The 11,490-nt window shown below is 49.6% G+C and overlaps 2 protein-coding genes across 2 annotated transcripts in view; both read left to right on the top strand.

Moving 5' to 3' along the window:
- Positions 1 to 428: 428 nt before the first annotated feature.
- Positions 429 to 3,096, top strand: MRPL18 (mitochondrial ribosomal protein L18). Its single transcript, XM_084261022.1, has 4 exons — positions 429 to 589; positions 1,286 to 1,466; positions 2,396 to 2,630; positions 2,894 to 3,096. Exons 1-4 carry the CDS (start codon positions 526 to 528, stop codon positions 2,963 to 2,965), a joined length of 552 nt encoding a protein of 183 aa, XP_084117148.1. The 5' UTR covers positions 429 to 525; the 3' UTR covers positions 2,966 to 3,096.
- A 630-nt stretch (positions 3,097 to 3,726) lies between these two features.
- PNLDC1 (PARN like ribonuclease domain containing exonuclease 1) overlaps positions 3,727 to 11,490 on the top strand; it is a 9,845-nt gene continuing 2,081 nt past the window's right edge. The window contains exons 1-11 of the mRNA XM_084261050.1: positions 3,727 to 3,817; positions 4,334 to 4,391; positions 4,508 to 4,581; positions 5,470 to 5,503; positions 5,636 to 5,759; positions 6,999 to 7,087; positions 7,368 to 7,468; positions 8,713 to 8,792; positions 9,819 to 9,956; positions 10,874 to 10,943; positions 11,197 to 11,287. Coding sequence (XP_084117176.1) covers positions 3,742 to 3,817; positions 4,334 to 4,391; positions 4,508 to 4,581; positions 5,470 to 5,503; positions 5,636 to 5,759; positions 6,999 to 7,087; positions 7,368 to 7,468; positions 8,713 to 8,792; positions 9,819 to 9,956; positions 10,874 to 10,943; positions 11,197 to 11,287 — 935 coding nt within the window. The 5' untranslated portion in view covers positions 3,727 to 3,741. The remainder of the gene's footprint in view (positions 3,818 to 4,333; positions 4,392 to 4,507; positions 4,582 to 5,469; positions 5,504 to 5,635; positions 5,760 to 6,998; positions 7,088 to 7,367; positions 7,469 to 8,712; positions 8,793 to 9,818; positions 9,957 to 10,873; positions 10,944 to 11,196; positions 11,288 to 11,490) is intronic.

Genomic DNA, 11,490 nt, shown 5'->3' on the forward strand with positions numbered 1-11,490 from the left:
GAAGAGCTCGGGGTGGCGGGAGGGGCAGCGCGCCTCCTAGCGCCGCTTGTGCCTGGCTGCCGCGGTAGATCCGCAGCCGGCTCGGGAGAAGAGCCGGGTTTGCCTTTTTACTAACGGAGGCAGCGTCTGCGGCGGCCCGGGCTCTGAGAGGCGTCGGGAGAGGGCGGGAGCTCCTCGGCCAGCATTGCCGCGGGCGCGTCCGCTCTCTGGGCTCGGTTCAGTGGCAGGAAGCGGTGCCCCGCTGCCCGCTGGTGCCCGTCTCCTCCCTCCGGCGCGGGACGGAGTTCACCGAGAGACACGAGCACACAGTTCCCACCCGGGGCTGCACCGGCCCCGGTGCTCAGCCAGTGGGGCGGGACGAAGGAAGTTGGTGCTTCCGTGTGACATCATCACCTGCGGACGGGCGTCCTCTCGAGGCCGGCTTCCGGGGGAAGGCGCCGGCCTCCCCAAGATGGTGGTGCCCAGGTGTCCCTGAGCGTAGCGGAGGTGACTCTCGCCCGAGGCGGCGGCGGCCGCGGGCTTCCCATGGCGCTCAGCAGCCGCGGCTGCCTGCTGCTGGCGGCCGGCAGGTTCCAGGCACCCGGAGCGGGTAAGCTCGGCTCCTCTGCGGCTTGCTATGCCGGCTTTCGCTGGCCGGGGGCTTCGGCGAGCCCCCGTGCTTCTGACAGAGGGCAGCTCCCAGGGTGATCCGCCGGCCGGGTGTCTTGGAGAGGCTGTTCCGCCGGGCTGCCGTGGCACGGGGGCGCTGCAGGTGCGTCTCCGGCCGGGGTGGGCGGTCTGACAAGGAGGGAGGCCCTGCCCGTCACTGGTGAGAGGTTCTCGCTGCCTCTCTGTACTGAAAAGTTGCGTAGCAGAGTGAGCCTGTAAACGTAACTCCAAATTCGTGTTCGTTAGCTTAATTAGTGACGAACAGCCTAACAGGATCGGGGATTCCTACCTGGTTATTTGGTAGTACTGCCAACCTTGTTGTTATGTAAAGACATAACGTGTTTTGTAAAGACTCGGTCCTTCTTGTCATGCATGAATTTGTATTTCATTCGTGAGTTTTGAATCACTGTTAAAACTTAACACACTTTTAATTTTTAGCCTACAGTTTGCTCATAAGTTGCAGAAACAGGTTGAGCTCTGGTAGCCCGTTTATTTAGTGTTTATAAAAGAAAAAGCTAACTTTACTCTGCTGACTTTTACAAGCTGCATCTTTGTGTATTGTTTCATGTTATATTAATTCGTATTGGTTTAATTTTTTAACCTGAGGGAGGTGATGTATTTCCTGTTTTTCCTCAAGGTCTTCGTTTTGCATCAACTACAGCCAGTCTCAAAACTGAGTCTGAAGTGGACACAAGTGAAAATGAGGTTGTTGCTCCAGAGTTCACTAACAGGAATCCTCGGAACTTGGAACAGTTGGCCCTGGCTAGGAAGGAGCGTGGCTGGAAAACAACGTGGCCAAAGCGTGAATTCTGGCATAGGTGAGTCAGAAAGTGACCAGCAGAAATAAAGACTCCAAAACTTATAAAGAAACCCCAAACCCAGAAGGTGAAATTTCTACAAAATGCTCTTACTTTGCTTGTTGAATCGGTTGCTCCCTTAGTTGTTCTTAGAGAACAGTAGGCTAGCACCACATGAAAGTATATGTACTGAAGACCTGTGGTCAAGGTAGCAGTAATACTGCTTAAGCAACTACTGTTTAACTTAGGATTCTCCCAGTCCTGCGCTGACTGCACATCATTGTTTCATTTGAGGCACCATAATAGTCTGTTAGTTTGGTTTTGTTTTGTTTCTTTGGAAAATGCTGATTCCTTGTCCTCTGGGAACTGAATTCTTTTCCAACTGGGCATTCAGAATCATTACTTAGTTCTTGAGGGGAAAACCGCATCCGGCTTGTTCATACCTGGGAATCTGATACTGTTGCAGTCCCGTAGAGAATAGCTGCTCCTTGTGCTCCGTGGTTACTCATTCTGGCTCGTGAAGTACTGCTTGGCCACTTGCCGATCCTGAAAGTTGTTGCCTGCTGCATAAGCAGAAGCCTGTAGGAGACTGCCTAGCAAGCCTAAGGTTGTGTTTCCACCAGAGCAGTTCCCTGACCTAGCTCCTAAGCCACGTGTACCACACCGTGCCACGGGGACAGTCCTTGGTCTGGAGTGAGCGCTGGTGTGAGGCGGCGTAGGACTGTCACCTCCATAACTGGTGAGAAAAATGAGTCCTATTTATATTCCAGTGAAGTGGGCTAAAACCTAGATAAGGTAATAAAAGGAATGTTAAGAAATCATTGCTGCATTGGTAGCTGCGGTACATTCAATTGTACTTGAAGCGAGTCACACATTTAAGCACTGAATGTGGTGTCACTTTAGGTCTGGAAGAGACACCACATCCCGTGTTGTTTCTTCCCTTCACTCAGGTTACGGCTTGAGCGGACGCAGCATTACGTAGAAGCCTTCGTTGAGCGCTCTAATGGGGACGTGGTGGTATCTGCCTCTACCCGCGAGTGGGCCATAAAGAGACACCTGTACAGCCCCAAGGGGGTATCTGCCTGCAAGAACCTGGGACGCGTGATCGCGCAGCGCTGTTTGGAAGCGGGAATCAACTTCGTGAACTTTAAAGCTGTTATCCCCTGGGAACATCGCTGTGACTCGGCAAGTACCCATCTCCTGACACTCATTTGGCCTTTTTTTTAAACTTTCTAAGCATGAATTTTACTTTGCCATCAGTTTTCTTATGTGGATTGACTATCCCTTCTTGTATCCCTCACCGGGGTCATTTTGACACGCTGTGATTCCTGGTGTTACGCTTCAGTGAGGCTGTTAACCTCAGCCCTTCCTTGTAACTCGTCCCCACTGAAATTTCAGTGCTGATAGCTTTTCTTTGTACTTACTTGTGTGTCTGTCTTTTAAACAAGATCCAGGAATTTGAAAAAGCTGTGGAGGAGGGCGGTGTCGTTCTACGTGAGCCACGGAGGATCTACAAGTGAAGTGGAGACCATTGGGAAAACTTTGCACAGACCAACCATCACTTCTTCAGGCCTGTGTACTGGCACAGCAAAGGTCCAGAGCTGGAAAATACTGAAATGTGGCATCTTCTAATAAAATATTTTTAAGTGTGTTGGAGTGTGTCACAGTCCTGATTTTTTTTTTTTTTTTTCAGGCTAGAAGGAATTATTGTAGGTCAGCTTGACAGACTAATGGAATTAACTTCCTGATGCAATAATTTAAAAGTATTTTTTAATATGTATTTGATGCAGTGTTTGTTCTAACCTGAACTTGGAAGTGCTAGATCTGTGTAGGGAGGTGCTCTCATTGAGCAAAACACAGTTGTTTATGTGGACGTTCAGAACTGCACTACAGTTACTTGCTAAACCCGGGGGACAGAGTAAATCCCCCTAGCTCTGTGCAGCTCTCTTCCAGCCCTCGGAGGTGCCGGGGTGGGGGGAGAAGCCGCGCCGACGCCAGCTCCGGGCAGCACGCAGCCTCTTTCCCTCCGCCGGTGCCCGCCTGCGGCTTGGCCACAGGGCGATGCTGTCGGCCTGCCTCCCCGCCTCGGCAGCGGTGCCCAAGCTGCCGGCCCTCACCCGCTAGGACGCGTCCCTCAGGCTGTTGCGGTCCGAGGATAGCCCGTGTGCGTGCCGCCCGAACCCCGGTTCCCCTGGGCTCCGCCTTGATTTTTTTTTAAAGCCGGGGCAAGAGCCGGCCCCCCGGAGCAGCGCGGGGCACGCAGGCGCGCCGGGCCGGGGGCAGTACGGGGCCCGCTATGGATGTGGGAGATAGTGGTTTCGAGGGGCTCCTGCCGAGCCTGCAGGACCGCGTACGCCGCGCCGCCTTCCTGGGTGAGCTGCGGGACGGGTGCCCTTGGCCACCGTGGCCCGTCCGGCCCTCGCCCGTAAGCTGAGGGGGAGCGGTGGGCCCTTGCCTGGCGAGGGGCGAGGCCGCAGCGCCGCGGGCATTGAGGTGTATTTGAGCGGATAATGGCGCCGGCGTGCGCTAGAACAGCGGACGCGGAGGGTTTTGAAACTGGCCGCCGAGGTTGGAAAGAGAGACCTCTCTGCGCTGCTGGCTTGGGGTGAGGGTGCTCGTGCGGGGGGACCTAAGGCCGCAGGGTGAGGCAGGTCCCTCCTGGGGTGCTACTGGGTTTCCCTTCCTTGTCCTGCCGCGGGTGAGGGACCCGGACCCGCGGCTGCTGGAGCCTCTGGGGCAGGAGCCTCGGCTGGCTGCTGTGAGCTTGCCAGCGGTGCCGTTGGCACAGAGGTTACGGTGCAGAGGCGTTTCGGAGGTCCCAGTCCCCGCGCTCGTGAAGAATGCTTCTTATTTCCGAATGTTTTTTTGTGTTCTTTCCACCTCAACAGCCTTTGATCTGGAGTTTACCGGCTTATACTCAACCTTCCCGCAAAGTAATGAGCCCAGGTAAAGCTGTTGCCCGTGGAAGGCGCGGGAGACTTGCTGCTCTGGCTCCGTGAGAACAGCCTGTGGGTTGCAAACCTTCCTCATCCCGCTCCCCCCAATTCTGGCTTTGTTCGTAGCCTGTTTGATTCCCCTGCGGAGCGGTACCTGAAGGCCAGGCAGAACGTTCAGCGCTTCACCGTTACTCAGTTTGGTAAGTGCTGGTTGGACACAGGAAATCATCTCTGAAGCCTCAGTGGTAACTGGCCTCTAGCCAGCTGGTGAGACCTGCGGGTACCTCCTGGCTTAGTTCACTTGTTACAGAGCCATTTGTCTACTGCGGTAGGTTGTTTTGGGGGCTATCCCTCCCCTCTGATGTTTAATACTATCGCCTTTTTAATATTTTCAATAACATAAACTGAGATGGGACGTACGCTTGTTGCAGCTCTAAAGTTGCTCGTATTTAAAGATGGTTGGTACAAACACGGGGCTTTTAAAACAGAGGTTGCGAGCAAGAAGTAGGTGACAGCAGCTCCGATTCAAGGCTGTTTCATTTGATACAGCGTGTGAGTAAGGGGACTACTAGAGGAAAACAAAGATTAGCATTTCTGATGCCCCTAAAATAATAAAAAAGCTCCCACAAAAAAGGGCCTGTGGTTGAGGGCCTCTGACAGTTACGAACCAGTTAGAGGTCAAGAAACCAGTTCCAAAACTGTTCAAAATACTGTTCAAAGCTTTAGTCTGTGTTAGGGGTTAATAAGAAAAAACAAATAGTGAAAAACCTGTTCTGGCCCTCTGCGCTGCCTAGCGCCTTCCAGTGCTCTTGTAGTGTAGCTGGATGCACAGACCTGTGTACGCATCGTTGGAGGCTTTCATCACCCACTCAGCTCTTTTCATCCGTTGCCTAATTAGCTGTTTAAACAGACTTGACTCCTTTTTCCACTCAGCACTAAGAGCTGGCAGTTACTGTTAAGATTTGCGCTGTGGCATTAATGAACACGTGCTCCACCAGGGGATCCCTAATCCCTTAGCTCATTTTCACAGCATCTGTAGACTTGCGGCTACTCGGGGCTATTTCAGTGCCATTTTCTGTCTCTTGCAGGGCTGGCAATATTCTCAAATGAAAACTCTAACAAGTAAGTTTAAAAACCCCCAAACCGGTTTTCTGTTCCAATGAAGACAGCTTGGTTGAGATTTGATACAAAATTCTGGTGGGAAGAGTTACTTCTTGTAGTTGTCTTCTGGAGAGATTCTTCCTTTCGTTGTAGGTATGTGGTGCATTCATACAACTTCTTTGTCCTGCCATCGACGTTGGGAGTTTCGGGTGTCGAATTCACCCTTTCTGCATCTAGCATTCAGTTCCTGTCTCATTATGGCTTTGACTTTAACAAGGTATGTGATCTCTAATGCTACGTGTCTGGGGTAAACAGCATCTTGCTAAAGTATGAAAGCATCACACAGTTTGTTATTAACAGGGAGAGTGAGTGCTACTTTTTCTGAACTGCTGTATTACAGAATCAATGTCAGGGGTTGAAAAAGACCTTGAAAGATCATCTAGTCCAACCCCCTGCCAGAGCAGGATCACCTAGACTAAATCACATAGGAACATGCCTAGGTGAGTTTTGAATGTCCGCAGAAAAGGAGGCTCCACAGCTTCTCTGGGCAGCCTGTCCCAGTGCTCTGTCACCCTCACAGTGAAAAAATTTGTCATGTTCACATGGAACTTCCTATGCTCCAGCTTGCACCCACTGCCCCTTGTCCTATCATTGGACATCACTAAGAGCCTGGCTTCATCCTCCTGACACTCGTCCTTTACATATTTATAGACATTGATGAGGTCACCCCTCAGTCTCCTCCAGGCTAAAGACACCGAGCTCCCTCAGCCTGTCCTCATAACGAAGATGCTTCACTCCCTTAAACATCTTAGTGGCCCTGTGCTCGACTCCTGCAAGTAGTTCCCTGTCCTTAAACTGAGGGGCCCAGAACTGGACGCGATATTCCAGATGCAGTCTCAGCAGGGCAGAGGAGGAGGAGAAGCTCTCTCAACCTTTTAACCACGCCCCTTCTAATACACCCCAGGATGCCACTGGCCGCCTTGGCCATGAGGGCATGTTGCTGTAGAGGCAATAACCACGTCTTTGTCAGCATAAGATGGATTTCCCCACCTCAAAAGAAGGAAACCTGTCTCTGGTGAGCTGCAGAGTCATTAATCAGACCCCGCTAGGGGTCTTTACTAGCCATGAAGGTGGGCGAGTCTCAGTTTACCTGCATATTGCCATATTTCCCATAAAATTCAGACTGTGTCATCATACGACAGCGCTGTTAAGCAGTTTTTTGAGGGGAAGCATCATGGGATCTTGACAGTTGAAGTATGTCATTAAAGGAAAGCTCTGCACTAAAGCAGAACAAGAAAAAAAACCATTACAGTTGACAGAAAGGCTTTTCTCCATATGTAGACACCCCTGCCTTTATGCTCTTGGATTCCCTACAGATTGTATTTTTGGAGAGGGTGTTCTGCGAAAGAGGAACACCAGCATGTGCTGGTTTTGGACCTGGGTAACTTGCTATTCTGTAATTTGCCGCAAGAAAGTCCAGGGAAGAGTGACTGACCCAGTGTTTTTCCCTCCTCAGTTCCTCAAAGATGGAATCCCATACATGAATGAGGCACAGGAGAAGATCCTTAGCCAGCATCTCTTAGAGGGTAGCTGGAAAATCACCAGGTGCGTGCTGTTCAGAGAGGTGGATCCTCAGTACTGACTACATTACCTTCACTCAGATTGCATTTTGCAGAAATACTAAAGCCTGTTGGTCCACACGCCTCGCTGCTGGCTGTTCCAGCATGCTGTGGTCTGTCTGAAGGAGGATGGACCGCACGATACAGTCTGAAGAGCTGGGTGAACGTTGGGCAATGATGCTTTGTGTTCCCACAGCAAGGCATGAGATTCCATCTGTAAAGAGCTTTTTATCACACTCTGCCTCTTTCCCCCAATCCTGTTATAGTGCCATGGACAGGGATGTGCTGAAGAAGGCTATTGATGAAGTGACCAGTTGGATAGCTGCAGCAGAGGAAGATGAGACCATGACTCTGCAGGATCTGAGTGGTAAGGAACAGGGTGCCTCCCTTAGGCACCTGTGGGCTCTGAGCAGAGTGAAATACGGGGCTGAACTTCTGAGGTTGCGGCTGTCCTTTGCTGCCTGTTGTGTCAAACTGTTCTGCAAGTGAAAGCACCTGCGCCCACACTGCCATTACAGCCCTCTGCCCTTGTCTGAATCTCCATTCCTGCAAGGCATTCATCTCTGGGTTCTGCTTTCCTGAGGCATCCAGGCAGTGGGCCTTTCTGCAGTGGAAGTGGACGTCTGGGTGCTTGGAGCATGCTTTGTAGTTGCTCTGGATCAGTACAACTTCTGACTTCTTTTAAGTCCTGGGTGATCTGTATTTCTGTGTTCTTCTCATAGGAGAAGGAAAAGGTGGGTCTCCTTTCAGAGTTTGTTCCTTCTTATGGAGCAACAAGGAGCCCCATGGGAACATGTATATATGCCAGTGGGTATAAACAGTCCACTTAGCACCCGTATTAGCTTTTTTGGAGCATTACAGCAGAGCTGAGGAATTTCTGTGCTGCTCTGGAGGTGTTGAGAGACAGGGAATTGTAGCAGAAAACAGTTTGCATGTTTGCTCACTGAAACCAAATCTTAATCCTTTAGGTCAGGGAGCAAAATACGGGAAAGGTTGGGAAGGGCAGAGTATTTAAATACTTTGTTGATGTATTTTTGTAGAGGGAAATATGGGGTAGGGGAAAATGTACTGTGTTTTGTATCTGCTGTGTCAGCTGTAGGTGATAAGATACTTTATGTGGTGTGGGAATGGTGAGCACCTCTAACAAGAAAGGCTGGGTTTAAAGTAAGAGATAGGGCTCGTTCAGGTGTCTTTGCACGCAGTTCAGAAGAGGGCCGGGTTAGTTCCTTATCATCTGTAGGGGAAAATGCATTGGTACCTCTTGTCTGTGCTTGGCTTTTGGGTGTGTTGCTCTGAAACCTTCCAAAACCACAGACAATCTTCTTTCAGAGTAGAAGCCTTCCTCCCTCTTCTTTTCAGTTAGCCTTTCCCTTTCTTCCGTGTCCTTACAAAAGCGTATTTGCTTGGTCTTCTCAGTGACCTTGGTTGGTTGGTTGGTTTAGCCTGTCATTGCGTGTGGTAATGCACTGAGATCATGTATTTAGGAATATTTTTTTACACCCTGAGGGAGAAACACCTGGTCAGTCCTTCTGCCTATAAAAAAAGTGTTTTCCTAAATAGGCTTGTCTACACCTATGAAGTTTTTACTGTTCTTGTTTTGTTTTATCTCAGGCTGTCAGATGTTGGCTGTTCAGCTGATCCTGAGACAGGCTCTCCAGAACATTTGGACGCAGCCTCTTGGAGACAAGAAGGTGAGCTGGACCTCTTTTGCAAAGAGAATTGCTGTCTAGACAGATAGGACTGGCATTCCTGCAGGGACTCTGAAACATTGCGTGTACTTTTGATGGTAGGGTCCAGGAGGAAGAGAGGACCCAAACACCTCATGGATTGACATAAAGACAGCTTAATAGGACAGAAAAGGAAGATGATGACAATTACAGTATATATACAAGTGGTGCACAGCACAGTTTCTCAACACCCAAAGCTGATACTCAGCTAGTTCTTGGGCTATGATCCTGCCTCCCAGCCAGCCCCTGTTTATATATGAAGCATGACATCCTATGGTGTGAAATATCCCTTTGGTCAGTTGGGGTCAGCTGTCCTGACTGTGTGGCCTCCCAGCTTCTTGTGCACCCCCAGCCTCCTCGCAGATGAGGTGAGAAGCAGAAAAGTGTGGCTCTGGGTAGGCACTGCTCAGCAGTAACAAACCATCACTGTATTATCAACGCTGGTTTTAGTACCCACCCAAACCACAGCTCTGTGCCAGCTGCTGTGGAGAAAACGATCTCTATCTCAGCCAAATCCAGCACAATTTTGGGGTTTGTTGTTTTGTTTGGGGTTTTGGGGTGGTTTTTTGGCATTAGTACTCTTTTGTTCTGATAACAGCGAGGCATTTGCCCAGCCTTCTCACCTGAAGCATAGCCCTCAGGCTCTCGGGTTGGGTGATTGCTGTTCATTTCTGTGTTTCAGTGCTGTGAACTTACTGTATTGGTGTCAAATTAAATGATGGTTGGTTGTAGTCAGAAAAACCCGGGTAGGAACCATCCTCTTAAGAAGGGGAGTATTAATAAGACAGCCTTGGAGCAGGTCTTCTTTGTTATGGAGGCACAGATCTCCATATAGAAGAAAAGTGAAACAGTCCTGAGGTGCCAAGGCATGTGTTATTTCTCCATCCTTCATAGTCTAGAAGCTGAAATTACCCTCAGCATTACTGGACCCCAGTAAGCAACTTAAAACTACTAAGGGAGGCTGAGATACCCAATGAGTCTTCTGTTCAGGTAATGGTGAAAAAAGTGAGTCCACAGGACCGTCAGCTTCTGGAGAACTCTCCTCATGACTGCTTACAGATGGAGCGCATTCTCCTGTCTGCCCGGGGCTTCACCAACCTCTTCCAGACACTTGTTAAAGCCAAGAAGGTAAAATGCATCATCCCTGCTCTTTTTTTTTGTTTGGTGGTTGGTTGGGGGTTTTTTTGTGGGGGGAGGGGGTATGTTTGGGGTTTTTTTATTTATTTGCTGCACTGGATGTAAAAGGATGATAAAAGATAAAGGGGTACTTTGTATCCAATGACTGAACTCATTCAATGTGATCATCCTGTGTAGTAATCAGTAAAGCTGAGATGAATTCATGGATTTGCTGTCATGGTTAGAAAAAATGACTGTTAAACATTTACATCTTCTTACTGACCAGGTCCCACTCTCAAAGCATGTTCAAAATAATGGATTTCCCTGTGTTCCTTTTCTGTTACTCCTGCAAACCAAGTGCTGCTGGGGAGAGGGATCCAGAATCCATTCTCCAATGTGTTACATGAGAAATGCAGGAGTCCACAGTGGTGAAAATCCTCATGTTACCCAGCATGAGTCACCATTTGAGAAAACGGCAAATTCTTGCCTTCTGGGCAAGTTGTGCTTTCCAGCATGTGCCAGACAGTTGAGCAGACCAGTGGTCCCCATGGTTCAATAACGTGTGGAAATTCTTCTGGCCTGTATGCAGATTATTGAATTAATTCAGCTTCAGAAGATGAGGGGTGATGTGCAGGCAAAGGCTGTTCCTCCCCTTGTGAGGGAAGATTTTTCCCAGTGCTGAGCTAAACTGAGAATCCACCCAGGTCCTGCTGAAAAAATTGCCCTCCTCAGACAGTCCTCAAGTCTCATTTCCTGAAAGTGGTAGTCTCCTGTGAGCTTGCAGCCTGAATGGCTTTGGGTGAGCATGTGTGGATGCTCTCCACTGGAGGAAGGGACTGCAGCTGTTGAGTAGGCCTAAAATTGGTTTTGCATGAGCTCTCTTCAGAAACATGCTCCAATGGGCTGTTATGTTCATATTCTTCCCGTAGCCCCTGGTGGGACACAACATGCTTATGGACCTTATGCATCTTCATGACAAGTTCTACAAGCCCCTTCCAGGTAATGCTGTACAGAGCTGCTCTCCTGGGGCTGAGGGCTTTGCAGTGGGGGTGGGACAGGAAGCACTGTGATCATTTGCCACCCCAGCCACCAGTGGTGCTTGGCAAGCAGCAGTGTTAGTTGCCTATTACGAGCTCTGACTGCTGGAGGGGTGTGTCATTCCTATGACTTCACCTCTCATTCTTACTCATTTGAAATACCATTGGCTTCCCCTCCATTTCACAACGTCTTTCTCTACATGTTTTGCTTTCAGAAAGCTATGAGGAGTTTAAAAGGAACATTCATGACCTGTTTCCTGTCCTCATAGACACCAAGACTGTAACAAAATCCATCTGGAAGGTGAGGCACAAAGGTATTTTTCTTCGGAGTTACAGCTTTTCTTTCACCCAAAAGAGAGGGGGTGTATTTCCTCAGTGCCCTGTGGTTACAGAGCTGTCACCCATTCTCACTGTTGCCCCGAGACATTCTGATTTTAGAACCCACTTAATGAATCAGCAGTACCAGTAAATAAGCTCTCTTACCACGAGGTCTGTTGTGGTTGTTTTTC

The sequence above is a fragment of the Gallinula chloropus genome (assembly GCF_964237585.1).
Source record: "Gallinula chloropus genome assembly, chromosome: 3".
NCBI classification, from domain to species: Eukaryota; Metazoa; Chordata; class Aves; order Gruiformes; family Rallidae; genus Gallinula; species Gallinula chloropus.

Coding starts and splice junctions, on each gene's coding strand:
- MRPL18 (XM_084261022.1), top strand. CDS start 526: ATGGCGCTCAGCAGCCGCGGCTGCCTGCTGCTGGCGGCCGGCAGGTTC. Junction 1,467..2,395: donor AAGCGTGAATTCTGGCATAG/GTGAGTCAGAAA, acceptor CCCTTCACTCAG/GTTACGGCTTGAGCGGACGC. Junction 2,631..2,893: donor GGGAACATCGCTGTGACTCG/GCAAGTACCCAT, acceptor CTTTTAAACAAG/ATCCAGGAATTTGAAAAAGC.